Source organism: Medicago sativa, chromosome 7, assembly GCF_051527215.1.
Source record: "Medicago sativa cultivar Bolivia chromosome 7, Bolivia_mono, whole genome shotgun sequence".
Taxonomy (NCBI): Eukaryota; Viridiplantae; Streptophyta; class Magnoliopsida; order Fabales; family Fabaceae; genus Medicago; species Medicago sativa.
In genome coordinates, this window is record NC_140755.1 from 77,339,688 (window position 1) to 77,362,863 (window position 23,176).

Genomic DNA, 23,176 nt, shown 5'->3' on the forward strand with positions numbered 1-23,176 from the left:
ATATATCCAATTAAGAAACAAAACGCGTTTGCTTAAGGATTAAGCAGACTTAATCCCCAAGTCACTCGTTTTTTGTTACAAACTCTCCCTATAAAAGGAGAAGTTCGCCCCACTCATTCTTCACACCGAAAAGAATTTCATTGAGTTGTCGGGAATTCTTTTCTTCTCTTCTCCCTCCGACTTGTGTTAACAAGTTTCTTCTGCTTCTACTCCTTTCTGTCCCTTTCGGTTTCAAATAGAGCGGTTACGTACCGTATCGAGTGGCTTCGATCAATCGATTGAACCATATTTTAAGAATGTTCTTAAGACCATAGTCCCTTCGATAATATATGATTATTCGGAATATAGAGTACTATTAAGATCATAGTCCCTTTTCGTAATACTAATGTCCCGTCGGAATTAAAGAATGATCTTAACAGTATATAAATTATTTCAATAATTTTCTATTTAATGAGAAATGGTGGTATCACCATATTTGAGTGGTCGTAGTGCCATATTGATATTTTGGAGAAGTTAAAGTTAGAATGGTGGTAACACCATATTCAAGTGGTCTCAGCACCATAATAGAATGGTAATAATACCATATTAATTTGAATGGTTTCAATATTAAAGAGTGGTCTTAGTACCATATTTGAGGGTGTAATTCTCGAACGATTTTCTACAGTGCAGTAGTTAATCGAACAGTTGTAGCTGGGCTTGTTTTATCCTGGAGGCGGCGTGGTTGATAGTCTACCTTGCACAACTTTGGGTAGTGCCACGAAACGTCTTAAAGAGAGCGACCTGGTCGTGACTCAACCTAGTAACAACTTCGGTAGATAACAGAATTTGGAAATCCAAATTTAACAGTTTGGAAATCCAAATACAACATCTTTGAAGAGAAACCAATAAAATTCTTAATGTTACCTTGTGAATATATCAAAAATCTTGGTGAAAAAATGTACTCACCAAGAGTTCAATAGTCAACCTCTACAGGGGCAAGAGCTAAGAAGTAACTAGACGAGGATCTAGAAGAAAAAAATTGGATGAATATTTAACAAAAGATATGGGTACTATGTGCAGAGAAGAATGTTCGAAGTTGGTAACATAGGGAATTTGAGTGTCTAAAATCTGTTTTGTATGAAAGCGAAGCCTAAGGGTGTGTTTGTGATGGAGGGTTTAGGAGGGGAAGGGAGGGGAGGGCTTACTTTTCTTTTTTAAATTGCGGACATTATAAAATGATTTTTAGAAAATTGAATTAACAACTTGATAAATGATCATATAATACTTCAAAAACACTTAATTTATTTTAAAAAAATCTTTTACATTATTCGTAATTTAAAAAATAAAACTGAGCCCTCCCCTCCCTTTCCCTCCTAAACACTCAATCCAAACACACCCTTAGGGTCCACATGATTTGCAACGGCAACTACATACAGATTTGGGATGATGCACTTGAGGTCACTAAGGTGAAAAGCTTAGAGCTCAATCACATAGAATAAAATGATTATTAAGAAGAGGAACTTTAGATGGAGATGATGCCCCACCGTTAGAACTTAGAAGCATCAAAGATCGAGCTAGTGACGTTAAAAGAGTTCTTCTTGGGAGGAAACCCATGGGTCTTAGATTTATTTTCCTTTTAATTTGTTTGGAGTCTTTAACATACATGTTATAATAATAACTTGTTGTTTTTAAAAAAAATTGTTTGTTTGGTTTGCATTCAGTTAGATTCTTCTAATCTAAAAAAAGTTAATCTCAAAGCTTAGAAAAATATTCTTAACACCAAGTTGGAAAACAAACTTATTTGCGGAAGTTAAAAAGTGTGATTGTGTAGCGCACAAAGAAAGAGACACTCATTTGATCACCTTCTCTTTTCTCTAATAGGTGAGATCTTGTGCCTAAATTATTCCATTGTTTTATTGCATATGATTGTATCTATGTTTAATGTTTATTTTCAAGAACTTTCATTGCTTCTCTATAGTTTATTGGTCTTACTTTACACAAATAGAGGAATTTTTGTTTAGTACTCTAGGACTTTTCAAGCCACCTTGTTTATATTATTATCTTTTGCTAAGCCCCTTTGAAATTGAAAAATGATTCCATTTGTTTCGGTGACAATTTTAGTTTTTTTTTTTTTTTTTACTTAAACAAGGACATTCATTCATCTAAACTGATAAACTACATGAATTGAGAACAAATAAAAATTTGTTAAAACCATAAGAGATGAATCAGCCAATACCTACAATATCCAGGTTAATATTATATAACATCAAAATGCCTACAAATGTACAAATATGACGAAATTAAAGTGTCTCGAATATCCTACCTCCATATTTGTAACGGATGCCAAATATATTGATTTGAGAAATGATATTTGTACATCTATTTTATGACAACTTTTAGACAACTTTCTCTCTCATACTCACATTATATTCTTATTCTCTCTCTTCCTTTTTCTCTCTCCATTGTTTTTGACCAATGAAAAGAGAGAAAAAGAAGGTTGTCAAATAGGTTGTACCAAATGGTTGTTCAAATATCATTGCTCTATTGATTTAATCTCCTTTGTATTGAAGCTAATATGTTAAAATGAAGAAAAAATCAATTTAGTGGGGGTGGTTTAGGATGAAAAGTTGGTCGTAAACCACCCCTTATAGGTGGATGAGGAAGATCTAATAAAGAGAAAAAGGTATGTGGAGCGGGTTCTAGGTTTTCACCCTTGCAGAAAAACAATTATTTGAGGAATAAATCGTTAGTTTATTAAATTTTGTATGCAAAATCTTCAATGAAAAAAGTAATGGATAAAAGGACTACTAGTAATTACCTTGATTTTTTTACTACCTAGAATTATTACATTTGTTACTTTTTTTACCGTATTAATTATTTTAATACAATAAAAAATAATATAAGCACATAAATAGGTTCAGTATTACACTTTCCATAAACCTAATCATGTATCTGTCTCTTTGTGCCCGCCGTCCCTCGTCATATATCTCTACCAGTTTTCATTTTCAAATCAATGGCTTTCAACTTCTCCTCCAAACTCGAATGTCAGATGTTTGAAAACGGAATTGATTTGCTACGTTTCACGGTTGAACAGGCAATGAACATTGCCAATTTCATCTCCATAGACTATCATAACAGGCGTCTATGTTATGGATTTATCTTGCAGATTGTTTAACATGTTTCTTTCGTTTCTCAACATATTGGTATCTTTATAAATTGTTGGAACTATTAGCTCAAAATAATCCATTCTCTGTTGTTGATGAAAATCTAAATTTTGACATTTTACATCTGATTGAAAATCTAAAATGGTAATTTGAGGGAGCATGGTGGTACGAACTTGAAGGATTCTTACTCGACCATGAGAAGTACAGCAAAATATCATGATTGACAAAATATCATGATTGGTAAATCTAAAAATATAGATTTACATCAACAACATGGAATGGAGTATTATGGGTAATAGCTCCTACAATTTAAAGGTAACAATATGCCGACAAACAAAAGAAACATGTTAAACAATCATTCCACAAGACAAATCCACAACGAAAATGCATTTGTGATAGTCTATGAACATGAAGTTGGCAGCGTTCATTACCTGTTAACCAGTGAAACCTAGCAAATCAATTTTGTTTTCATACATCTGGCATTCGAGATCAAAGGAGAATATGAAATTCATTGATTTGAAAATGAAAATTAAGGGTGCGGCGGGCACTAAGAGAGATACATGTTGAGGGTGCGACAAGCAGAGAGAGAGAGGGAGAATTAGGTTTATGAAGAGCGTAATACTGCACCTATTTATATGCTTATGTTATTTATTATTATAATAAAATAATTAATACGGTCAAAAAAATAAAATAAGTAATAACTGTAATAATTCAATGTAGTCAATAAAAAAATCAAGTCAATGATTTATAGTCTTTTAGTCCGTTACATTTTTGTCTTTGAAGGTTTTGCTATCAATTCATCCATTCCTCAATTAATTGTTTTTTTGGCTTAATTGTATGTTTGATCCCTTACATTTATTTTAGGTTTCAAGTTGGTGTCTTTTGTTTTCAATGTTCAAGTTGATCCAAAACGTTTGCAAAGTTGGAATAAGTTCGTCCTATCTGTAAGTTCTCCGTTTAAAAACATGACATGTTGACGGAGCAACATATGATATTTTTGGCTATGTTTTTAGTACTTTTCTTTGCATTTGAAGACAAAGAAGTTGAGAGTTAGAGGAGTTATCTATGGTTTGAGGAACATATTGTATTGTTTTCACTCGAGTCGTTGTAATTCACTTTTATCCTAAATCATGCAACTCCATAGATGTTTTGAGTGTTTTGTAGTGAGGAATCATGTAAATCGACAAACCAAGACATCACATGAAGGGTCAAGGATATGAAGATTGAAGATCAATGGATCTTAGAAGGTTTTTGAAGACAATACAAAGTGAAAAAAAAAACCATTTCAAGTTCCAAAACGGGACGAAAACGTAAGAATTCGCACATGAGGGGCTGCCTCATGCGCCACTGCGCATGGGACAATGTTTGCCACTATCTCATGCGCATCCTGCTCCCCATGGATGCACAACTGTGCTTTTCTGCGGGTCAAAATCACTCTTTGCTTGGTTTCCAAGCTGGATCGGTGGAAAAAGCCCAGTTAAAGATCAGGAGGTAGGATATTCGTTACAGCTCAAGATGAAGTTTCTCATTTTTTTTTAATTTGTCCTCAATCAATGTAGTCTACCAATTTGAATGAATGAATGCCGTTGTTTTAGTAAAAAAATATAATTGTTTTTCTTTTATTTAACTCATAAAATGTATTATCTTCTATATCTATATATAAAGGGAATGCATGATTTTGATGTAGTACATTTCTTTCAAGTATACCCTTAGTTTAAACTATTGTATTTTTTTTCTGTTCAAAGGTTTGTGTGAGTTTGCCTAGTGCCAGTCATATTGTATTCTTTGAGTTTGCCTAGACAAAAGGCGTGTTGAGGTTATTGATTCAAACTTAGGTGTATATATAGTAAATAGCTTAGTTTAGTTAGTTATGCGCTATGTAACTATATTTCCTTGTTTATAGGCTTAGTTTGTTAAGATCAAGGGTATTACTTGCTTTGCAAGTAATTGCACCTCACTTGTATATATATACCTCATCTTTGTGAATAATCAAATAGTTTTCATTCAATATTCAATCCTCTTTCAATCTCTATTATTCTCCCAAATTCTAAACACTTTTCATCCCCTATAGATACTGGTATTTGGTACAACAAAAGTGATGGAAAGCTTAAGGAATTTGTTGATAGTTGTCGAGTTGGATTTGTTGATGACTCCGAGAGCAAAACCAAATATGTTTTTTCACTTGGTAATATTTTGATGGAACTCGAAAAAGTAAGATGTAGTTGTTCAATCTTCAACTATAGTTGAGTACATTGTTGCAACTGCTGCTTTGAATCAAACTATTTGAATTAAAAAGATATCGATCGATCTGCATCATGCACAAACGGAACCTATTGTGCAATGGTGTGACAACTAATTAACCATAACTTGTCAAAAATCCAATTCAACATGGGAGAATAAAGCATATCAATGTAAAACTTTATGATGTATGAAAAGCTGAAAGAAGGGACATGTTAAGTTGTTGCATTTGTTGTTCTAATAAGAAATTTACATACATTTTGACTAAGGCACTTCCCGTTGACAGGTTCATGGAGCTAAGAAGCAAGTTGAGAGTCTTTAATAAATTTAAGGAAGAGTACTTTACTAGTCGGAAGTGTTTTCTAATCGAGCAATTATATTTGTACTCCGGCTACTTAGTGGATCCGTCTATTGAGTTGAGCTCTTCTTATGAGTACGTAGAATTCATAACATAAAGCTAGCGTTAATAATTTCCCGCGACTCATTGTTACAGTTTATTGCATGATCAAGAAAATTTTCTGTACAAAAAAAAAATTACACTGTATAACAAATGCACATTTTAGTCACCTAAGAATACACAACATATGTAATGACTTGAATCTTCTTGATTTCTACATGTCACTCAGTTCTAATTCCTGTCCAGTCCATTGCTTCATTCTTTCTGATGCTTGTTCAACCTGAAAATTTTATAATTATTAGACCTAAGAGGGAGAAGATTCAATATATATTCTCACTTTCTTAAGCTTTTGTCATCATAGCCTTTTGATGAAATTGTTACTTTGATGATTAATCAGAAAAGCACTTAATCTCACCTCTTTGTTCCAATTTGTTTTATAGATAATATACACTAGGATAGCTGTCTGCAAAACTGTCCCACATATCATTCCAATCCAAATACCCTGAAACAATATTTTCCATCAGTAAGAGTGAAATTTTAAAATCGAGTTTAGTGACATGCATCGACAGTGTAGCAAAATTTTACTCCACTACTCAATCATGTCTCACCATATAGATATTTGTTAAAATATCTTAGAAAATAATATAACAAAGTGTCATTAAGGTAAGATATATGTTTGAATGATCGTCGTGCAAGTACATTACCTGTACTCTGTAGCCCCCTTTGTAACCAAGTAAAAAACCAAGTGGGAGTCCCATAAGGTAATAACAAAATAGATTAATGTAAGCTACCAAAGCCTGCCATCCTCCTCCTACAGCAACACCTGCAATAATACAAAAGCTTTCATGATTTCCTTATTGCACAATAGCGTGTGCACGCACATAAGCATTTATCATATAACTGCTTGTGTATAAGCTATTTCTATAACAACTTATAGACACTTCATGAGTCGTTTTCGTAAGCTCTTCCAAATATTCTCATAAGATAAACTAAAACAAGTCAATACAAACAGCCCTTTATATCTTCTATATTAGGGTTTTTCTTACCTGATAAAACTGGCTGAACACTATTTAGAATCATGGTTATGCCAAGAAGAGATGCTAACTTAGAAACTGCCTTTTGCATTTCTACACTATCGGTGAAAATGACAGCAAAGTGGTCTTTTGTAGCTAAAATAATGGCTGCAGACACTATTCCAATGATGAGAGACTCAACAACTGTGACAATAACAGAATATTTTGCTGCTCTTGGGTGTCCTGATCCAAGTGCATTGGAAACTCTTACGCTGATAAAAGTAAAACAAAACATAAACAAAAATTATTCATAGAAGTTGTCAAAAAATCTTACACTGAAATGGAATAACAATAATCACAAATCAAGAGTTTACCTGACAGCTGCATTGACCCCTATGAACAATATGCCTTCCCACCCATTCACATTCATGCTGATAGAGGGAAAACAAAACTATATTAGTAAGTTAAGAGTATATAAGAGAAAACATGAAGTTTGTGTGAAAAGCAAGAAGCCACTGTCTCATACTACTCTCTATACTTAATTATAAAATATATTTTCATTTTTTCTTTTTCCCTTGATATAAGACTCTTTTCAAAATTCTACATGCATTGGTAATTTCTTTACAAATACTAGTGAACTTTGTCGGAGGGGTCCTATAATAAGGTTCAGAGAAAGTATGATTTATGTGTCATGTTTAGAATATTTTATCGTTGCAACTATTAGGAAAAATTCAAGTCGCACAATATTGAATACAGATATAAGACCTGAAATAATTTCATAAAAGAGTGACATTCACCACCTTACATAAAAATTTAATATAGTATCAGAACTAAGTCCTAGGCGTGTATTAGGAGAAACCCCAGTGATGAGTGTAAGGTGTATATTGGAATATTGAAGCGAGTTATGCCAAATATAAAAACCTAATAACTACTTTATATTAGTTACACCCAACTCATGCTACAATAATAATATTGGTCAATTTTTAGAGGGAGCATTCTTGGCGAATTTGACAAACTCGAGGTGGTGATTTTACAAAAGCTACACTTTAGAGGTTCAACAAAATCATGGTGCCGCGATAATTTTGTCAAGTCAACCGTGTTTCCAAACCTATGGCGAGAGTACAATCGAGTATCATTAATATTATGAATCATAGGTTAGAATAGATTTGTTTAGGTGTGATCTTACCATATTGAAAGTGAGCCAACGGCAATAATCGGATTATCCAAGTGTCCAGTGAGAACAATCAAGGTCATAAAATACCAAACCTCTAAACAAAGCATAATAGCTGAAGCAAAAGATAATTTAGTAAAACCCCAAAGATCCTTAAAAGCCAACCAAGACAAACCCCTCCAACCTTCTTTACACCAACCAACAACATAAACCATTTGAGCTAAAGCAATTCCCCAAGCTGATAAATCATAAGCTGCAGCAGCACCAGCTGTACCCCAACCAAGCACTTTAATAAAAAGAAACAGAATCAGAATATGAACAATAAGGAATATGAAACCCAACCATGCCAAAACTCCAACTTTGCTTTGTGCTTGTAAGAATTTTTGCGCTGGAAAATTGATGGCTAATGAAAATAACTGAGGGATAGATTGGACTGTGAATACTCCAGCTAGCTCGGCTATATCAGCTTCTTGTCCAAGGAGTTTTAATATCGGTGTTGCATAAATGTATAGTGGTAAGATGAGAAAACATGAACCAAATAAGATTAGAATTGAACGTTGCATGTAAACACCAAGCATGTCTACTTGTCCTGCTCCATATGCTTGTCCACATAGTGTCTCTAGTGCACTTGCCATACCAAGCTGCAATTTAATGCAAAAATTTCAAGAACTCATTTTCAAGCAACTTAAGCAAAAAAACACTTAATATTTTTCTTTCAAAATTAAGCGAAAAATCATTTTTAAAAGCTTTCCTTCGTTTGTTACACGTTTTAAAAAAGTGAGACGCTGTTTTGAGTAGCTTCTTTTGATAATCATTTTCGGATAGATGGTTTTTTGGAAAAAGTGATTTTTGTTATGGTCAACAAATGCAATATAGTTTTTCGTATTTTATTTTAAGAATCTCTAAAAAACAATCTCGTAAATCAAAATTCAATTTTAAAATAAAGGAGCAAAAGTTTAAATTCCAATGCAAATATATGATAACAAATGAATCAAAAAGATAATAGAAACTAACCATGAACCCAAAAGAGAAGTTTGAAACAACAGACAGAGAGATTGAAACTGATGTAAGTTCTAAATCTCCAATATGTCCAACAAAAATATTTGTAAAGGTATTGATTGCATAATTGCATAATATTCCAAAACAAATAGGGCTTGCAATCGCCCAAAGCCTCGCCGATTCAACAATGACTACATTTGTTAAATCTTCAAAGCTATTTATTCCAGAATAGTCTCCAACATTGGTTTGAATGAGACCTTCAGGAGCATGGTGAAGTTCTGTTGCTTCAATAGAATCGGAGAACACTTTTCCTTGGATAAGTGGTGTCTCTCCCTTGGAAATGGTTCTATCAAGTGTTTCCCCAGCAGAGGATAAGCTATTGCTTCCCCCTGCAATGTTTCCGTCATTTTCGATACCTATTTTTGCAGTTTTCTATGAAACTTTTTTGTTTCTAAGGTGTTGGAGAATGAAATGAAGCATTTGCAAGCAAAAGTTAAAAACTCATGCAAAAGAAAGAAGAATAACAAAAGATTTTTTTATGTGCATTTGCTTCTATGAATTAGTTTCAATCATTGTTTCTTTAGTGAGAGAAAAGATGAAGAATTTTATTATTCTATAATGTAGGATAGCCTTATAAGAGTGAAGTCATTTAAGCCATTGAAACTTATGACCAAGTCTCCTCCATTACAAACTCACCAAACCGTTATATACAGTTATTACTGTTAAATCCATTTATCTCTATTTTTTATTTTATCCAAACACCGTTTCTTAATGCATCATATCACACGCGCGCACACACATACATGAGGGATTAACGTAGTCGGAGAACATCTGAGTTACTCCGTTTAGTTACTAATTATAAACATTAGATTAATCAATTTAACCGTTGAATTAAAATTTCATATTGAGTAGATCAACTTCACAGATTTTTATAAAAATTCGTCAATTATTATAACTATGTAATCATGTTTAAATTTTGGAATATATGTAGAATTGTGTTTTAGAATTCTTATTTAAAATTTGTGTCAACATACATTAAATTTTATTTTATTTTTTTACATGAAAACAGTCATTTTGTTGTCTAATAAAAAAGCTAGATTTTATTACCAAAAAAAAAAAAAGAAGCTAGATTTTGTATCACCAAAAGAAACAAAAAAACTAGACTTTTTGGATTAACCTACTCCATGGTGCATGATCGGAGACTTCAACAACATTTTATCCAATGCGGACAAATGGGGTCGTAATAATCACCTAAATGGAAGAACCTCAGGTTTTCGCAATGCGGTTATTGATGACGGTCTTACTAATATTAAGTTAGAGGGATATGATCCATAGAATCGGTCCAAGGGTTTGGGAACGGATAACACAGTTGAAGAGCGCCTTGACATGGCCATGGCTAGGACTGTATGATTCCGAATATTTCCAAATCACAAGTTCATCAACACTATTGCAACCATGATGTATTGCAAATGATGGCATTATCCACTCATACCTGGATATAGTCTTTCAAATTTGAGAATTCATGGCTCCATGCTCCATGCAGAAGACATCAATGGGGTAGTGTGTGTGTGTGTGTATATATATATATATATGTATATATATATATATATATATATATGTTAAAAATTTGCATATTATAGCATATTATATGTATTATTACTTTAACAATATTTGCATGAATATTAACCATCTCTTTTTTTTCTTTTTTTGAATATCAATCTCTTAAAAATTATACAAATCAAAGCAATTTTATCAATATTATCTATTATAAGACTATAGATATAGGTAGATGTGTAACAGATCAATTTGTTTCAATTTTTGAGAGAAAGTCAATCCCAATCAGTTATAAATAGTTTGTTTGATTTGGTTGGGTTCATCATATTCACATTTTTTTTAAAAATCATAAAGTTATTTTAAAATATGTTAATAAAATTAACTTCCAATTAAACACTCTGGATTTTTTATACTATTAAAACAAGTACATAAGCTAAAATAAAAATATATAATGATTAAATAGACACATGAAGACAATATATATTTTAGGATAACACTATTAATATAGTGTGAAATAAAATAAATAATATTCTTAGGTGAGTACATTAGAAATAGGTTGGGATTACCTAATTATAGATTTATTAATTTTTTAAGGGGTTTTTGGCCTAAGTTCCCCTTTTCTTATTTGTACTCTTTTTTTGTTTCAAAGAATTTTGGTGGTGCTCTTCACTTTTGCTTAAAATAATTATCATAATAACAAAAATATATTACTTTGGTGACCGTTTTTGATTGGTTTTATTTGATTTGGATGCGGACACGGAAAGAAAACTCAACCAATTAAATTAGTTTGGATTAAATTTTTGAGTTCATTGGATCATTACGTTGCTTCTTTCGCCCCTAATTTAGTTAGGGACGTATAATGATGAAGAATATAGGCTTGGGTGTACTAAAACGAACGATGGTGTTAAAACTATCCACGATGAAAATATCCCAACTACATAAGTTACAGTATCCAAAAGCTCATTCATATCCATGACACCCATTTTGGTTGCTTAAATGGATCCCACACAATTTTTTATATTGTTTCACACTTTAATTTTTTAAACAGCTCAATTATATTTTTAAAATATCAATACAACTCATAAAAAAAAAAAAATCTAACATGGGTCCTACTAACCTCACAATATACCCACTCTTTGCCAATTAAACAATTATAAATTGGGTCCGACCATGTTGACATTGTTGCCTTGTAGAGGATCGGTCTAATTTTAGCTACTCATGTTGAAACCCAATTATCAATAATCACTTACACATTTTTATTGACATTTGTGAAGACACTCTAAAAAAATATCGATAATCATGCTGTAATAGGCACTTTCATTGTAGAGAAAAGAATATAATTACTCAATGAGAATAGTTGCTCAATTAAACTCTCTTTCTCTCATCGGATCCCACAACATTTTTTTAGAAGACCCACAACATTTTAATATTAAAATGTTAATGATATATATTTATTGATAGATGATATAAAGTTATTGATGTGACTCATTTAAAAAATTTCTTACATATGTTGAGTTCGAGTGATTGAGTATTTATTAGATATTATTGAAAAATTATGAATAAATAATATGTATAGGAGAAACCACTTAAATATATTGAAAAGTTATGAATAAATAATGTGTACGGGTGGAACCCACTTAAATACTCAAATGGTACCTCTAATGTGATGCTCATTGTAGAAATTAATTATGAATTTAATTAGTATACTTTGTTAGTGTATAACTACTTTACACGTCCATCTAATGATACGTTGTCATGTTAATTAATGAATATAAAAATATATGAGCTGTTGTATTCATTAATCGATATACCAATACACCATGTATGTATAAAATAATTGTAGCATATACTAATTAAAATCTTTAACTTATTGAACACAAAGTGACAGGGCAATAGTAGGATGTAAAACTATGAATGAGTAAGCTTTACTTTAAGTGAATTAGAAGCATAGTGGTCAGCACTTAAAAGAAACAACAACAAACTAATCTTTAAATCCAAACCTAAACAAAAGAGTAAATATTAATCTACTCTCTTCATTCATATTTATAAACAAAAAATAACTTTTTAATACATCGAATAACTAATGTATCTGACCTATAATTATAACCGGAATAAACCTAAAAGTTGTTTTTTTTGCTTATAAATGTGACCAGAGGAAGTAAGTACTAACATTTATCATAAAAAAAAACAATTATTCAATGAATAAAGTAAATTTTTTTCTTATATTATTAGGGTTCGGAGTGAGTATAAAAAAGTTTATGTCCCCAAGGACTCATGAGGTCAGAGCAGCCTCACAACTCAGAACACTCACACAAATACCTACAAATTATCCACTACGGAAGGAGTTCTATCGCAGGCAGAGTAGTTGAACCTACAGATTATGTTGTCAACAATATATAACTATCAATGAATTATTATACAAAAAACTATGGAGTCTTTCCAAGAACAATTTCAGAAGATAGAAATCAGAAATAGATACTAGTTTGATGAATATCTATTATATTCTTGAAATGCCTAAGATATATACAAAGAAAACATAAATCAGACATTATTTACAAGTGCAATATGCTCCCCCCCACCTCACTTCCACCCCCAAATAAAAAGAAAATAGCATTGAAAAAAGAAAAAAAGGTATTGATAAATTTTTGAAAAACAAAATGTAAAACGGAAAATCAAAACAAGGAAAAGGACAAAAAGCCATCTCTAAGCATGAATTGTGGCATCTACAGAACAAACTATATGGTATAGTATGCAGTCAATATCTCATTCATCCTCTCTGAGATATATCAATGATTGAGCCTTAAGTAATGATGCGTCGATGTATCACGAATCAAATATGAATCTGCAGCTACCATCATCTAACCAGTTATCATACATTAAACTTCTTCATCTATCTTCCATATATCTAGCAAACTTTGGTTTTAAATTAATCAAACTAATTCATTGTCTGGTCAAAATATCATCTCCTGTAACATCAAATGAAAAAAAAAAATAAACATTTCACTAAAGCACATAATAAATTTATAATATGAAAACTATGAAGCACTAACACAGACACCAACAACCGACACGACACTAACACGTCGACCTTGGTAATAGTTTGAGAAAACAAAATGATTGAATGTAACCACGTGTTGGTTTCGTATCGATGTCAAACACACCGGTGACACCTTCAATCTGAAGTGTGGTGCTCCATAAGATAAAAATCGACATTTAAGAACAGGGGACATACCTGGTCACATATAGGACAAGAGTCACTTCTTTCCATCCACTCAAGAATGCAAGATAGGTGAAAATGATGTTCACATTTTGTCAGATTTTTTGGATTATCGTCATCATATTCTGCATTAAAAATGAAAAAATCTCAAATGATTGCTTTTAACATACTAAGAGAAAAAAATAGCTTACTCCTCCTTGTGTAATAGGCTGAAACATAAAAAATCTAACACGTAATACCCATCTTTAAGTTACACAAGCAACTGTACCTTCGAGGCAAATAGGGCAGCAATCCTCTTCTTCTGTTGCAAATACTTGAGTTCCATTTGATTTTGATAGTTCTACCTTCCTTGGAGATAAAGATGCAGATTTTTGTAGAGTTTTACAATCTGATTCTTCAATATCATCGTGTGTTATTGAGGTTTCGAAGCTACTAAAACTGACATTTTCTTTGCAAGACTCGGAATCAGGTGATGCAGAACCTCCGAAGACAGTGTCATAAGGAAGAGGCACAGGAGGAGACCGGAATGTATCAGGTATGGATGCTTCCAGGTTCAAGCCAACCAGAAATCCAGCAGAGATCGAAGCAGTGGTAGCGTCATTGGAGGTTAAAGACTCCCGCTCTTCAAAAGTTGGCGGGCACTAAAAACGGAGTTTTCATGTTATAAATCATACACACATAACAAAATATAAATAAACAGTTTAGTTAAGCACTTTTATGCTTATAGCAGAAACACTTATCACATAAATACTTATGTATAGGCTATTTCTATAACAAAGGATAAAATAAAGTCAAATTGTTTTCATATAAGCTATAAAATATTTTCATAAGTTGACTTGGAGAGCTAATAGAAATAGGCCGAAAACATCTTCTAGACGTGTCAATAGCTGTTTCCAAAAGTTCTACCAAACAATAATCCTTAAACTATAATCTAAAACAATAAACTTGTAGCCAGACCAGATTATTCTTTCAGAAGTACTTAAGTTTGAAGAGAACAGCGAAAACAAATGGTTCCTCACACAATCATTGCTAATGCTAATGATTAAAATAATAAAAAGGTGACGAATGTTGGAGATGAAAATAATGGAGCGAGATTACTAGATATATTGTTAAAAGAGAAGATAGAAATCTACTAACATAGTAATAAACTGGTGTTCCTTGCAAATGATGTTTTCTGGCAGAACAACAGCAACCTCCCATTTTCCAGAAGTTCTTTTTGTTACTTAATCAAAAATATCCTCGACAGTTTCATTCTTTTTTGTCCATTCTGCTATCACAAGCCTAAAAATAACATTGATGATTAATTCACAATTTCACATAAGAAACAAAATTAAATATTTCAAAAAAAGTTACAATGACATGAAAGGAAACTAAAAAGTATGCAATCAAATACAAAGTATACAATTAGAGGGTCACTAGCAGAATTAGCCAATGCACCGACACTTCAGATTAAAGGTGTGTCTGACACCTGACACCGATACATACATGTGATTATAACTTGTGTCTGTGTTTCATTTATTTCAATCGAGTTATTAATAAGAACACACCAAAGACACATAGCTAATAGATTATAGCAGTTTCGATAGACACAAAACTCCTTAAACGTAATTTTCAATTTTCAACAACAAAAATGAAACTAACATCCTAGTTACATGTTACAAGAATTAGCATATCAATTTCAACCACAAAAATTTTACAAACATAAACCAATCCACAAAACAAACAACATACAAAAGAAAGAACAAGAACATAGAAACAATCAAACAACAAGAACCACCCTAACTGACCACTACAAGACAAAACAAAACAGAGGAAACATCTTGACCAAAAACACCCCAACAACAAAAAACAACAACCCTTTTGAGAGAACAAGAATTGGGTGAGGAAACCAAAACAAACACAATCAAATTCATAGCACAAAACCCAAAAGAGTGGCCAAAAAACACGAGTTGGTGAACAGTTACAATCCATGAAAACTGAGAAAACTAAGAGTGAAGAACATAAAAAACTTACCTTTATGGAAGCAAAAGAAGAGATGAAGAGGAAGGTGGGAAATTGTTGGTTTGTTGTGGAATTTGGTTGCTTGAAGGTGGCTATGGTTATGGCCATGACTATGTATCTTTCTTTCTTTATATTAAAAATTAAAAAGATTACATTATAATATATAAACTTTTCATTAGTTCTATAAACACACAAAAACATAATGATGGTGTAAAATAGTTTTAGACAATCATCCAATAACAGTTCATCATATTGCCACATAAACATATATTATAATCATTTCATAAAATCATCGCCGAATTCTCAATTTTTATTAGACATCGGTTTAAAACTAGTTTACACTAACGATGCATATAATATCTGCTATAATTAGAGTTACTTTACTAAGTATAAAGATTAATAAATAAATACCCTAAAAAGTGAGTGGATAAAAATATTATCAAGGAGCTTTTAATTCATTTTAATAATAACTATATACATAAGAATTAAATTATTTTGTTTTTAAATTATAATAAATGCATATTTTAGAAATAGTTTCATTGAGAAAAAAAAACTTTCTATGTAAATAATTTTACTAAAAGTAATTTTTGTTTGATGATGTTTATTACAATCTTTTTTTCTTGGGGAACTTATATTCATTTTATTATTTTAATATTAGATATGTGTTGAGTTATAGAAGATGATAAGAATGCATTAATTTTCAATATACCGACTCAATAATGTTTTAAAAATGTTCTGCTTCATAACTGGATGATGTAGGGCTATGTTATAGTTCTGTTTCTCTTGTCTTCTTCCAACGTGGATATCAAAATAATAGGTGCCAAAATAATAATGCATGAAAATGACATAGGTGGTTAGGTTTTTTTTCTAAACCAGATTACTTTATATTTAACTTATAAAAATATCATTTGGTTAGACGTGTAGGGTTAAAGCTTTTAGGAAAATTTATGACTCATCTTTCAATTTTGTTCTCCATTACGTAACACTTTAATCTTATTTTTAAGACTTGCATACCTCATATATGCTTTGGGAAAAATATTCTCCCATTAGTTTAATTTAGGTTCTCCACTAAGCTGAATTGGTAATGTACTAATGGTTTGTGCTCTTTTTGCTGTCTTTGTTTTTTTTTTTTTACCCCTTTTTCTTCCATGCAACTTGAGAAATTACCACAAAATTAGAAAGTCAATTTGAAGCTGCTTCTAAGCTTTTGGGCCAGGGCTGCTAAAAGAGGTCAAAGAGAAAGAAGTGAATGTGGAATTCAATTCAAAGAATTTTGCTCTTCACCCAGCACAAATTGCTCGCGCCCTGCATCCATGCCAAATATGCCCTTGCGCAAGTTAACATGCGCAAGTGTTAAACATGCGCCACTTAACTAACGCCACGTGAGTTAACTAACACAGCGTTAGTTAACTCACGTGGCGTGCTGTCTTAAGCATGCAGACCACCTCATTTCCTCATTTCTCATCTAAAATCAAAAAAAAAAAGCTCAAAAATCTCTCTCAAATCACCCAAATCCAAAATTCCTTCAAGTTCAAATCAAACAACACTCCAATAACAAGTAAGTTTTCATGATCAAACACCATTAACCTTTTATTTTTACATGTTAGATTTTTTTTCTCTTAGATTAGAAATTTTTTAGATTTAGAGTTTGTTTAAATTTTGGTGTTTTTGGCAAGAAAATCATACAATGTTAGGATGTAAATGACTTGTGTTGCTTAAATGTTTAGATGTTTGCATGTTTATGTTGTAGTTTTGAGATTTTTTTAGAGATTTTTTTTAGAATTAGGGTTTGTTTAAATTTTGATTTTTTTTGCAAGATATGATACAATGTTACATGCAAATGAGTAATATTGCTTAATTATTTAGATGTTTGCATGTTTATATTTAATGTATAATTTTTAGGGTTTATGTATAATTTGCACTCCAAGTGTTTGATGAAATGTTTGAATGAGTTTTTTCATTGATTGTGTTTAATTTCTTATTGTGTAGATTTGAAGCAATGGCCAGGTGGATCGACGTTCATACAGAATTCAACGGCGGAGAACCTCAGAGGTTGAAGGTTCGGTGCCTTGATGTAACGTTAAGAGGTCTCAAGAATCAACTTAATGAATTCAACCAAGCACTCAACCCCAGAGACACAAGGAGGGTGCAAAATGTTCGGTATAAACGTCCAAAGCTCGGCGAGGGGAGCGTATCATTCACTTGGGTGGAGTTAAAGAACGACGAAAACGTGACGAGCATGTTTTGGGAGCACACCAAGTTCCAGTGGATCGATATGCGGGTGATGTTGCTGAGATCAACTGAAGATATCATCAACAGCTTGATTCCGCCAGAAGATCGTCATTAGTTAGGGTAAGGTGCATTCCAACTACAACATTTGTCTTACCTCTGAAATGGGGTAATTCAAATTTGCCAAACGGCGAGGACTCAAGCATTTCGCTCGGCATTCATGTTTTTCCTTTGAAAAGATTAAATTCTTGTTAGGCTGGTTTAGATGAAGGTATTAGGTGTCAATGAATGGACCTCATTTCGGTGGCACTTGAATACCTTAATCTAAATCAAGCCTAACAAAAATTTATTCTTTTCAAAGGAAAGCATGAATGTCGAGCGAAATGCTTGAGTCCTGTTGTTTGACAAGTTTGAATTTACCCCATTTCAGAGGTAAGACAATTGTTGTAGTTGGAATGCACATTCCAACTACAACAATTGTCTTCCTCTGGATGGGGTAATTCAAACTAGTTAAATGGCAGGACACCGGCATTCGCCCGGGAATGTTTTTGTTCCATTCTAAATGTTAATTTCTTGTTGGCTTCATTTAAATGATGGTATCGAAGTGTCAAGGTCTGGGCCTCATTCCGTTGGCACTTAGATACTATCATTTAAAACCAAGACCAACAAGAATTTAACATTTGGAACGAAACAATAACACTTCTGGACGAATGTCGGAGTCCTGCATTTTAGCTGGTTTGAATTGACCCCATTCAGAGGTAGGATAATTGTTGTAGTTGGAAGGTACATTTCCGAATGTAATGTAATGTAATGATAGTTGACGTACATGTCTTTTACGTAATGTAATGTAATGATACCACAATGTAATGTAACGTAGATGAAATTATATCTAAATAAAATTGTCTAAGAATTAATGTTGTGTACTTATCGAATTTATTTATTCAATACGCCATTTTTATTTGAATTAATGTTGTGTACTTATTATAATTTACTTATTCGATACGCAATATTTATTCGAATTCACGCTATCGCAATATTTATTCAAATTCACGCTATCGCAATATTTATTCGAATTCACGCTATCGCAATATTTATTCAAATTCACGCTATCGCAATATTTATTCAAATTCACGCTATCGCAATATTTATTCGAATTCACGCTATCGCAATATTTATTCGAATTCACGCTATCGCATTTTTTCGCATTTATTTAATCGCAAATTTTAATTCAAATTATTTTATTGACTTTATTCTAAAATTTTATTTACTTTATTCTAATTTATTTTATTCTAATTTAATTTATTTACTTTATTCTAATTTATTTTATTTACTTTATTATAAAAAAATTATTGCGTTAGTTAAGTCACGCTGCGTGACTTAACTAACGCACCATATAAGCTATGTGTGACTTAAGTCACGCGCCTTATAAGTTGTGCGCGAGTTAACTTGCGCAAGGTGGCCGGTGCTAAAAACTGAAGCACAAACGTTTCTTGGACAGTAGTCAATGGTCTTGACTCGTTTTTGCACGTTTTCCTTCACATTTGACCACGTTTTTGGACCACGTTAAGTGCTACATACCTTATACCACCTATAAAAACCCTCACATACTTCCTCTTTTCCTCACATTTTCTCCTCCCACTCTCTCCTCCTCTTTCTCTTCTTCTTTTGTTTCTATAGTTTCTAGGGTGTTTATACCCCTTTAGGTAAATACCGGTGGCTTTTGGGGGAAATAGTGGTCCATTAGGTTGGGGAAAAGGGCATCATCCCTTGAGGTAAATTTCGATTTGCTTCCTTTTACTCCCAAAATCTTTTTACCGTGGGTAAAAAGAATCATCATGGGGGTATAAAAGGAACCAAATATAAATTTACCTCAAGGGGTCTTGATGTCGTTTTCCCCAACACGATGGATCACTATTTTCCCCAAGAGCTATTGGCATATACCGAAGAGGGTAAAAATAAATATTAACTAGATTAGTTAATTGGAATAAAAGATATGTATTGCTTATTGTAATCTTTGAATAATATTAATAAAATGAGAGTTCTATGTTCTATTTACTATTTGTATCTATTTTTGCTTTTATTTTATAATTTCGAATAAAAATGAATTAGTATAGAATAAAATTTATTTTATAATTTCGAATAAAATTGAATTAGTATAAAATCGGATTTATTTTATAATTTCGAATAAAAATGAATTAGTATAGAATAAAATCGGTTTTTACACAAGGTGCACAAGTTAACTTGCGCATAGACCATGGGTGCGTGACTTAACTCATGCATAGGTTACAACGTGCGTTAGTTAAGTCACGCTACGTGACTTAACATGCGCAAGGGCAATTTTGGCATCGCTGCAGGGGGCGAGCAAAATGTGCTGGGTGGAGAGCAAAATTCCAATTCAAATTACAATAAATACTAGCCAAGTGACCAAATATGAAAAATGTGTTATAACTATTAATATGTTTTTATACAATTTGTTTTTGACATTTTTGGCTTCTTAGCATCAGATATTGTTGACCTTCTACATAGAGTTCAAATGGTCATGCACAACAATATCATGACTCATAGCTTCATAAATGTTGTGTTTATGAGGATTAATTTTGCTATCCAAAAATGTTTAGTGGCGCAGTTTGTTGTCCGCTTGTCTTCTATTCATGTGTAATTAATCATTGATATATAAATATAAACATCGCTAATTAGATAAAAAAAATCAAAATCTTCTATTTGATAGTTTTATGCTATAAAAAAAAATATTGAGTTGAAATTGTTTTTTACAAGGAAAATGCCACTTTTTATCTTCATGGTCAAAATTACTTTGTGGTTTTTTCACTGCTTGAATGAAATGAAATAGAATAATGCATGGACATGGTAATAGAGACCCTACATAAACATATTTTTTAATGAACTCACTACTCACAAGTAACCTAATTTAATTACAGTTTCTTCAGAATAAGTGAAATAATAGTTTTGTTTTTATGACAAAATAATAGTTTTGTTTTCGGTTATATCACATTTGGTGTGGTTTTGTGGTTGAGAAGGAAAAGTAGCTCAACTCCCATGGATTTTGGTTGGTCTGTGTCTAAAGTCCTTTGCAATAGTTTGAAATCTGTAGGGTCTCCCAAATTTAATGTTTATGTCGATAAATGGAAATTGAATTATATCAATTTTTAAAATAAAAAAAAAACATGCTAAGATATTAAAAGGGGGGATAAAAATATGTTTAGCACCAACCACGTCTAAATGACATCCTCATTAGCTCATTGCACTTTAAAATCTTTGGCAAAGTACAAAATATCTTTTGCACTTTAACATTGCTATTCATGATATATATAGTATTGTATATATTGATTTTTCCTTTTGCAAAAAGAAAGTTGGTTTTTCCAGAGCTATTATTATTTGCATTTATTTTACATTTCTCTAGATTTAATTTAATCATATTTTTCTATTTTTCTATGAGAGCATTTTTTTTCAGAAATTTAAAAGAAATTTTTTAGGCAAAATTACATGTTGGTTCCTTTACATTTAACCTTTATTTTGGATTAGTTCTTTAGATTTTATTTTTCTTGAATTGGTCTTTTATGATGCATATTGTTTGCACTATTAGCCTTTAAATCAATCATCTTGTTGCAATGTAGTTTATATTTGGGTTAATAGTGTTTTTCACCCCTGTAATATATGCCATTTTCGGTTTTCGCCCCTATAAAATTTTTGGTTTGATTTGCACCCTCGTAAAAAAAAAAATCCGGAAAACACCCTTTTTAGGTCATTCAAAAAACTTTTTTTCAAGAATTTTGGGTTTTTGAATGACCTAAAAAGGGTGTTTTCCGGAAGAAAATTTTTTTTACGAGGGTGCAAATCAAACCAAAAATTTTACGAGGGCGAAAACCGGAAATGGCATATATTACAGGGGTGAAAAACACTATTAACCCTTTATATTTTGTGATTGTGTGAACCACAAGATTTATTGCACAATTAGATATGAAGAACATTCATGTGTCAATTCATCACACCTCACACTAGAGATAAATAACTCGTTGTTAAAGGCTCGTAACTTTTAACCACTATTGGTAAATGAAGACGTTGTTGTGAACAATGAGATATTTTGGTTTTAAAGTTTTTTGAAATTAAATAAGAAATTAGAGGAGAAAGGATATGAACATATTTGACATGTTTATGTAAATTTTTTTGATATTAAAATATTACACATACTTTATTTTTAACGGAACTCTTTAAAAAAGCTAACACTAAATATAATGTAACATAAATAATCAATTCCATAAAATAAAAACTTAAAGAATCAATCCACAAAAAGGTCAAACTTAAAGGAACAGTCGAGGTAATTTGTCAATTTTTTATTACACTATTGGAAGTGTGAGAGTTTTTTCATATAAATTAATTCAAATAATTTATCAGCTACTTGTTGAGTTTTGTTAAGGTGCAATGCCAAAATTGGGTATATAACCTTATCATCAAAAAGATGATAATATTTAAATAAAGCAAATAAGACAATTGTGAGAGTTTTTTCATATAAATTAATTCAAATAATTTATCAGCTACTTGTTGAGTTTTGTTAAGGTGCAATGCCAAAATTGGGTATATAACCTTATCATCAAAAAGATGATAATATTTAAATAAAGCAAATAAGACAATTGTTAGAATGTTAGAAAGATGACACGCAAGTCGCACATTATACAATAATATTTTATTTCCAAAAAAAATTACATTTTATATACATAAAATAACATTCAGAAGCTCTTTTCCCCTAAAAAAACACTCATAAGCTCTTTTCCCCTAAAACAAACATTCATAAGTTCTTTTATAAAAAAAATAACATTCATAAGCTCGACACAAAAAAAAAATAGTATAAGAACATTTCATAAATTATTTTGTTTTGTTTTTTATTCAAAAATGAATAAATTATTTTGTTTTGGATATTTGTGTAAGTATTTATGTTGCATGATAAGCTCAAGAACTCGCTCTAAACAAACTCTCCAAAATACCATAAAATGGAATAAAACCAAAAGTAGGTATAAGTCCTTCACATCAATGATTATTTTATTAAACTATATTCAACACAATACAAAACTTGATCACTACATGGTTAATAATAGAACCATAAAGGGACATCACTCTTGCTTGGTAGACACCTTTTTTAATGTTTTCATGTCAACCTTATAAATTATGTTTGTGTCGTGCAAATTCCTTCATTGTTTATTT

General features: G+C 31.7%; 2 protein-coding genes across 2 annotated transcripts; both read right to left on the reverse strand.

The window, feature by feature from the left end:
- Positions 1 to 5,851: 5,851 nt before the first annotated feature.
- On the reverse strand, positions 5,852 to 10,355 carry LOC146908737 (MATE efflux family protein). Its single transcript, XM_085729296.1, has 8 exons — positions 10,227 to 10,355; positions 8,977 to 9,393; positions 7,978 to 8,603; positions 7,166 to 7,222; positions 6,825 to 7,063; positions 6,483 to 6,601; positions 6,194 to 6,280; positions 5,852 to 6,058 (listed from the first exon to the last, which is right to left on the reverse strand). Exons 1-8 carry the CDS (start codon positions 10,353 to 10,355, stop codon positions 5,993 to 5,995), a joined length of 1,740 nt encoding a protein of 579 aa, XP_085585422.1. The 3' UTR covers positions 5,852 to 5,992.
- Positions 10,356 to 12,964: 2,609 nt separating this feature from the next.
- LOC146908738 (putative E3 ubiquitin-protein ligase RHB1A) lies at positions 12,965 to 15,835 on the reverse strand. The gene is made up of 5 exons (XM_085724569.1): positions 15,746 to 15,835; positions 14,870 to 15,013; positions 14,001 to 14,373; positions 13,748 to 13,857; positions 12,965 to 13,481 (listed from the first exon to the last, which is right to left on the reverse strand). Exons 2-5 carry the CDS (start codon positions 14,930 to 14,932, stop codon positions 13,467 to 13,469), a joined length of 561 nt encoding a protein of 186 aa, XP_085580695.1. The 5' UTR covers positions 14,933 to 15,013; positions 15,746 to 15,835; the 3' UTR covers positions 12,965 to 13,466.
- Between the last annotated feature and the right edge of the window lie 7,341 nt (positions 15,836 to 23,176).

Bases quoted from the DNA above. Each gene is read 5' to 3' on its own strand.
- LOC146908737 (XM_085729296.1), bottom strand. From the start codon at position 10,355: ATGGCCATGTCAAGGCGCTCTTCAACTGTGTTATCCGTTCCCAAACCC. The intron at 7,223-7,977 runs GTAAGATCACAC...TCCCTCTATCAG, and splicing joins GTTGGCTCACTTTCAATATG to CATGAATGTGAATGGGTGGG. The intron at 6,602-6,824 runs GTAAGAAAAACC...GTATTATTGCAG, and splicing joins TGTTCAGCCAGTTTTATCAG to GTGTTGCTGTAGGAGGAGGA.
- LOC146908738 (XM_085724569.1), bottom strand. From the start codon at position 14,932: ATGGGAGGTTGCTGTTGTTCTGCCAGAAAACATCATTTGCAAGGAACA. The intron at 14,374-14,869 runs GTTAGTAGATTT...CTCCGTTTTTAG, and splicing joins GAACACCAGTTTATTACTAT to TGCCCGCCAACTTTTGAAGA. The intron at 13,858-14,000 runs GTACAGTTGCTT...TTTTTAATGCAG, and splicing joins CTGCCCTATTTGCCTCGAAG to AATATGATGACGATAATCCA.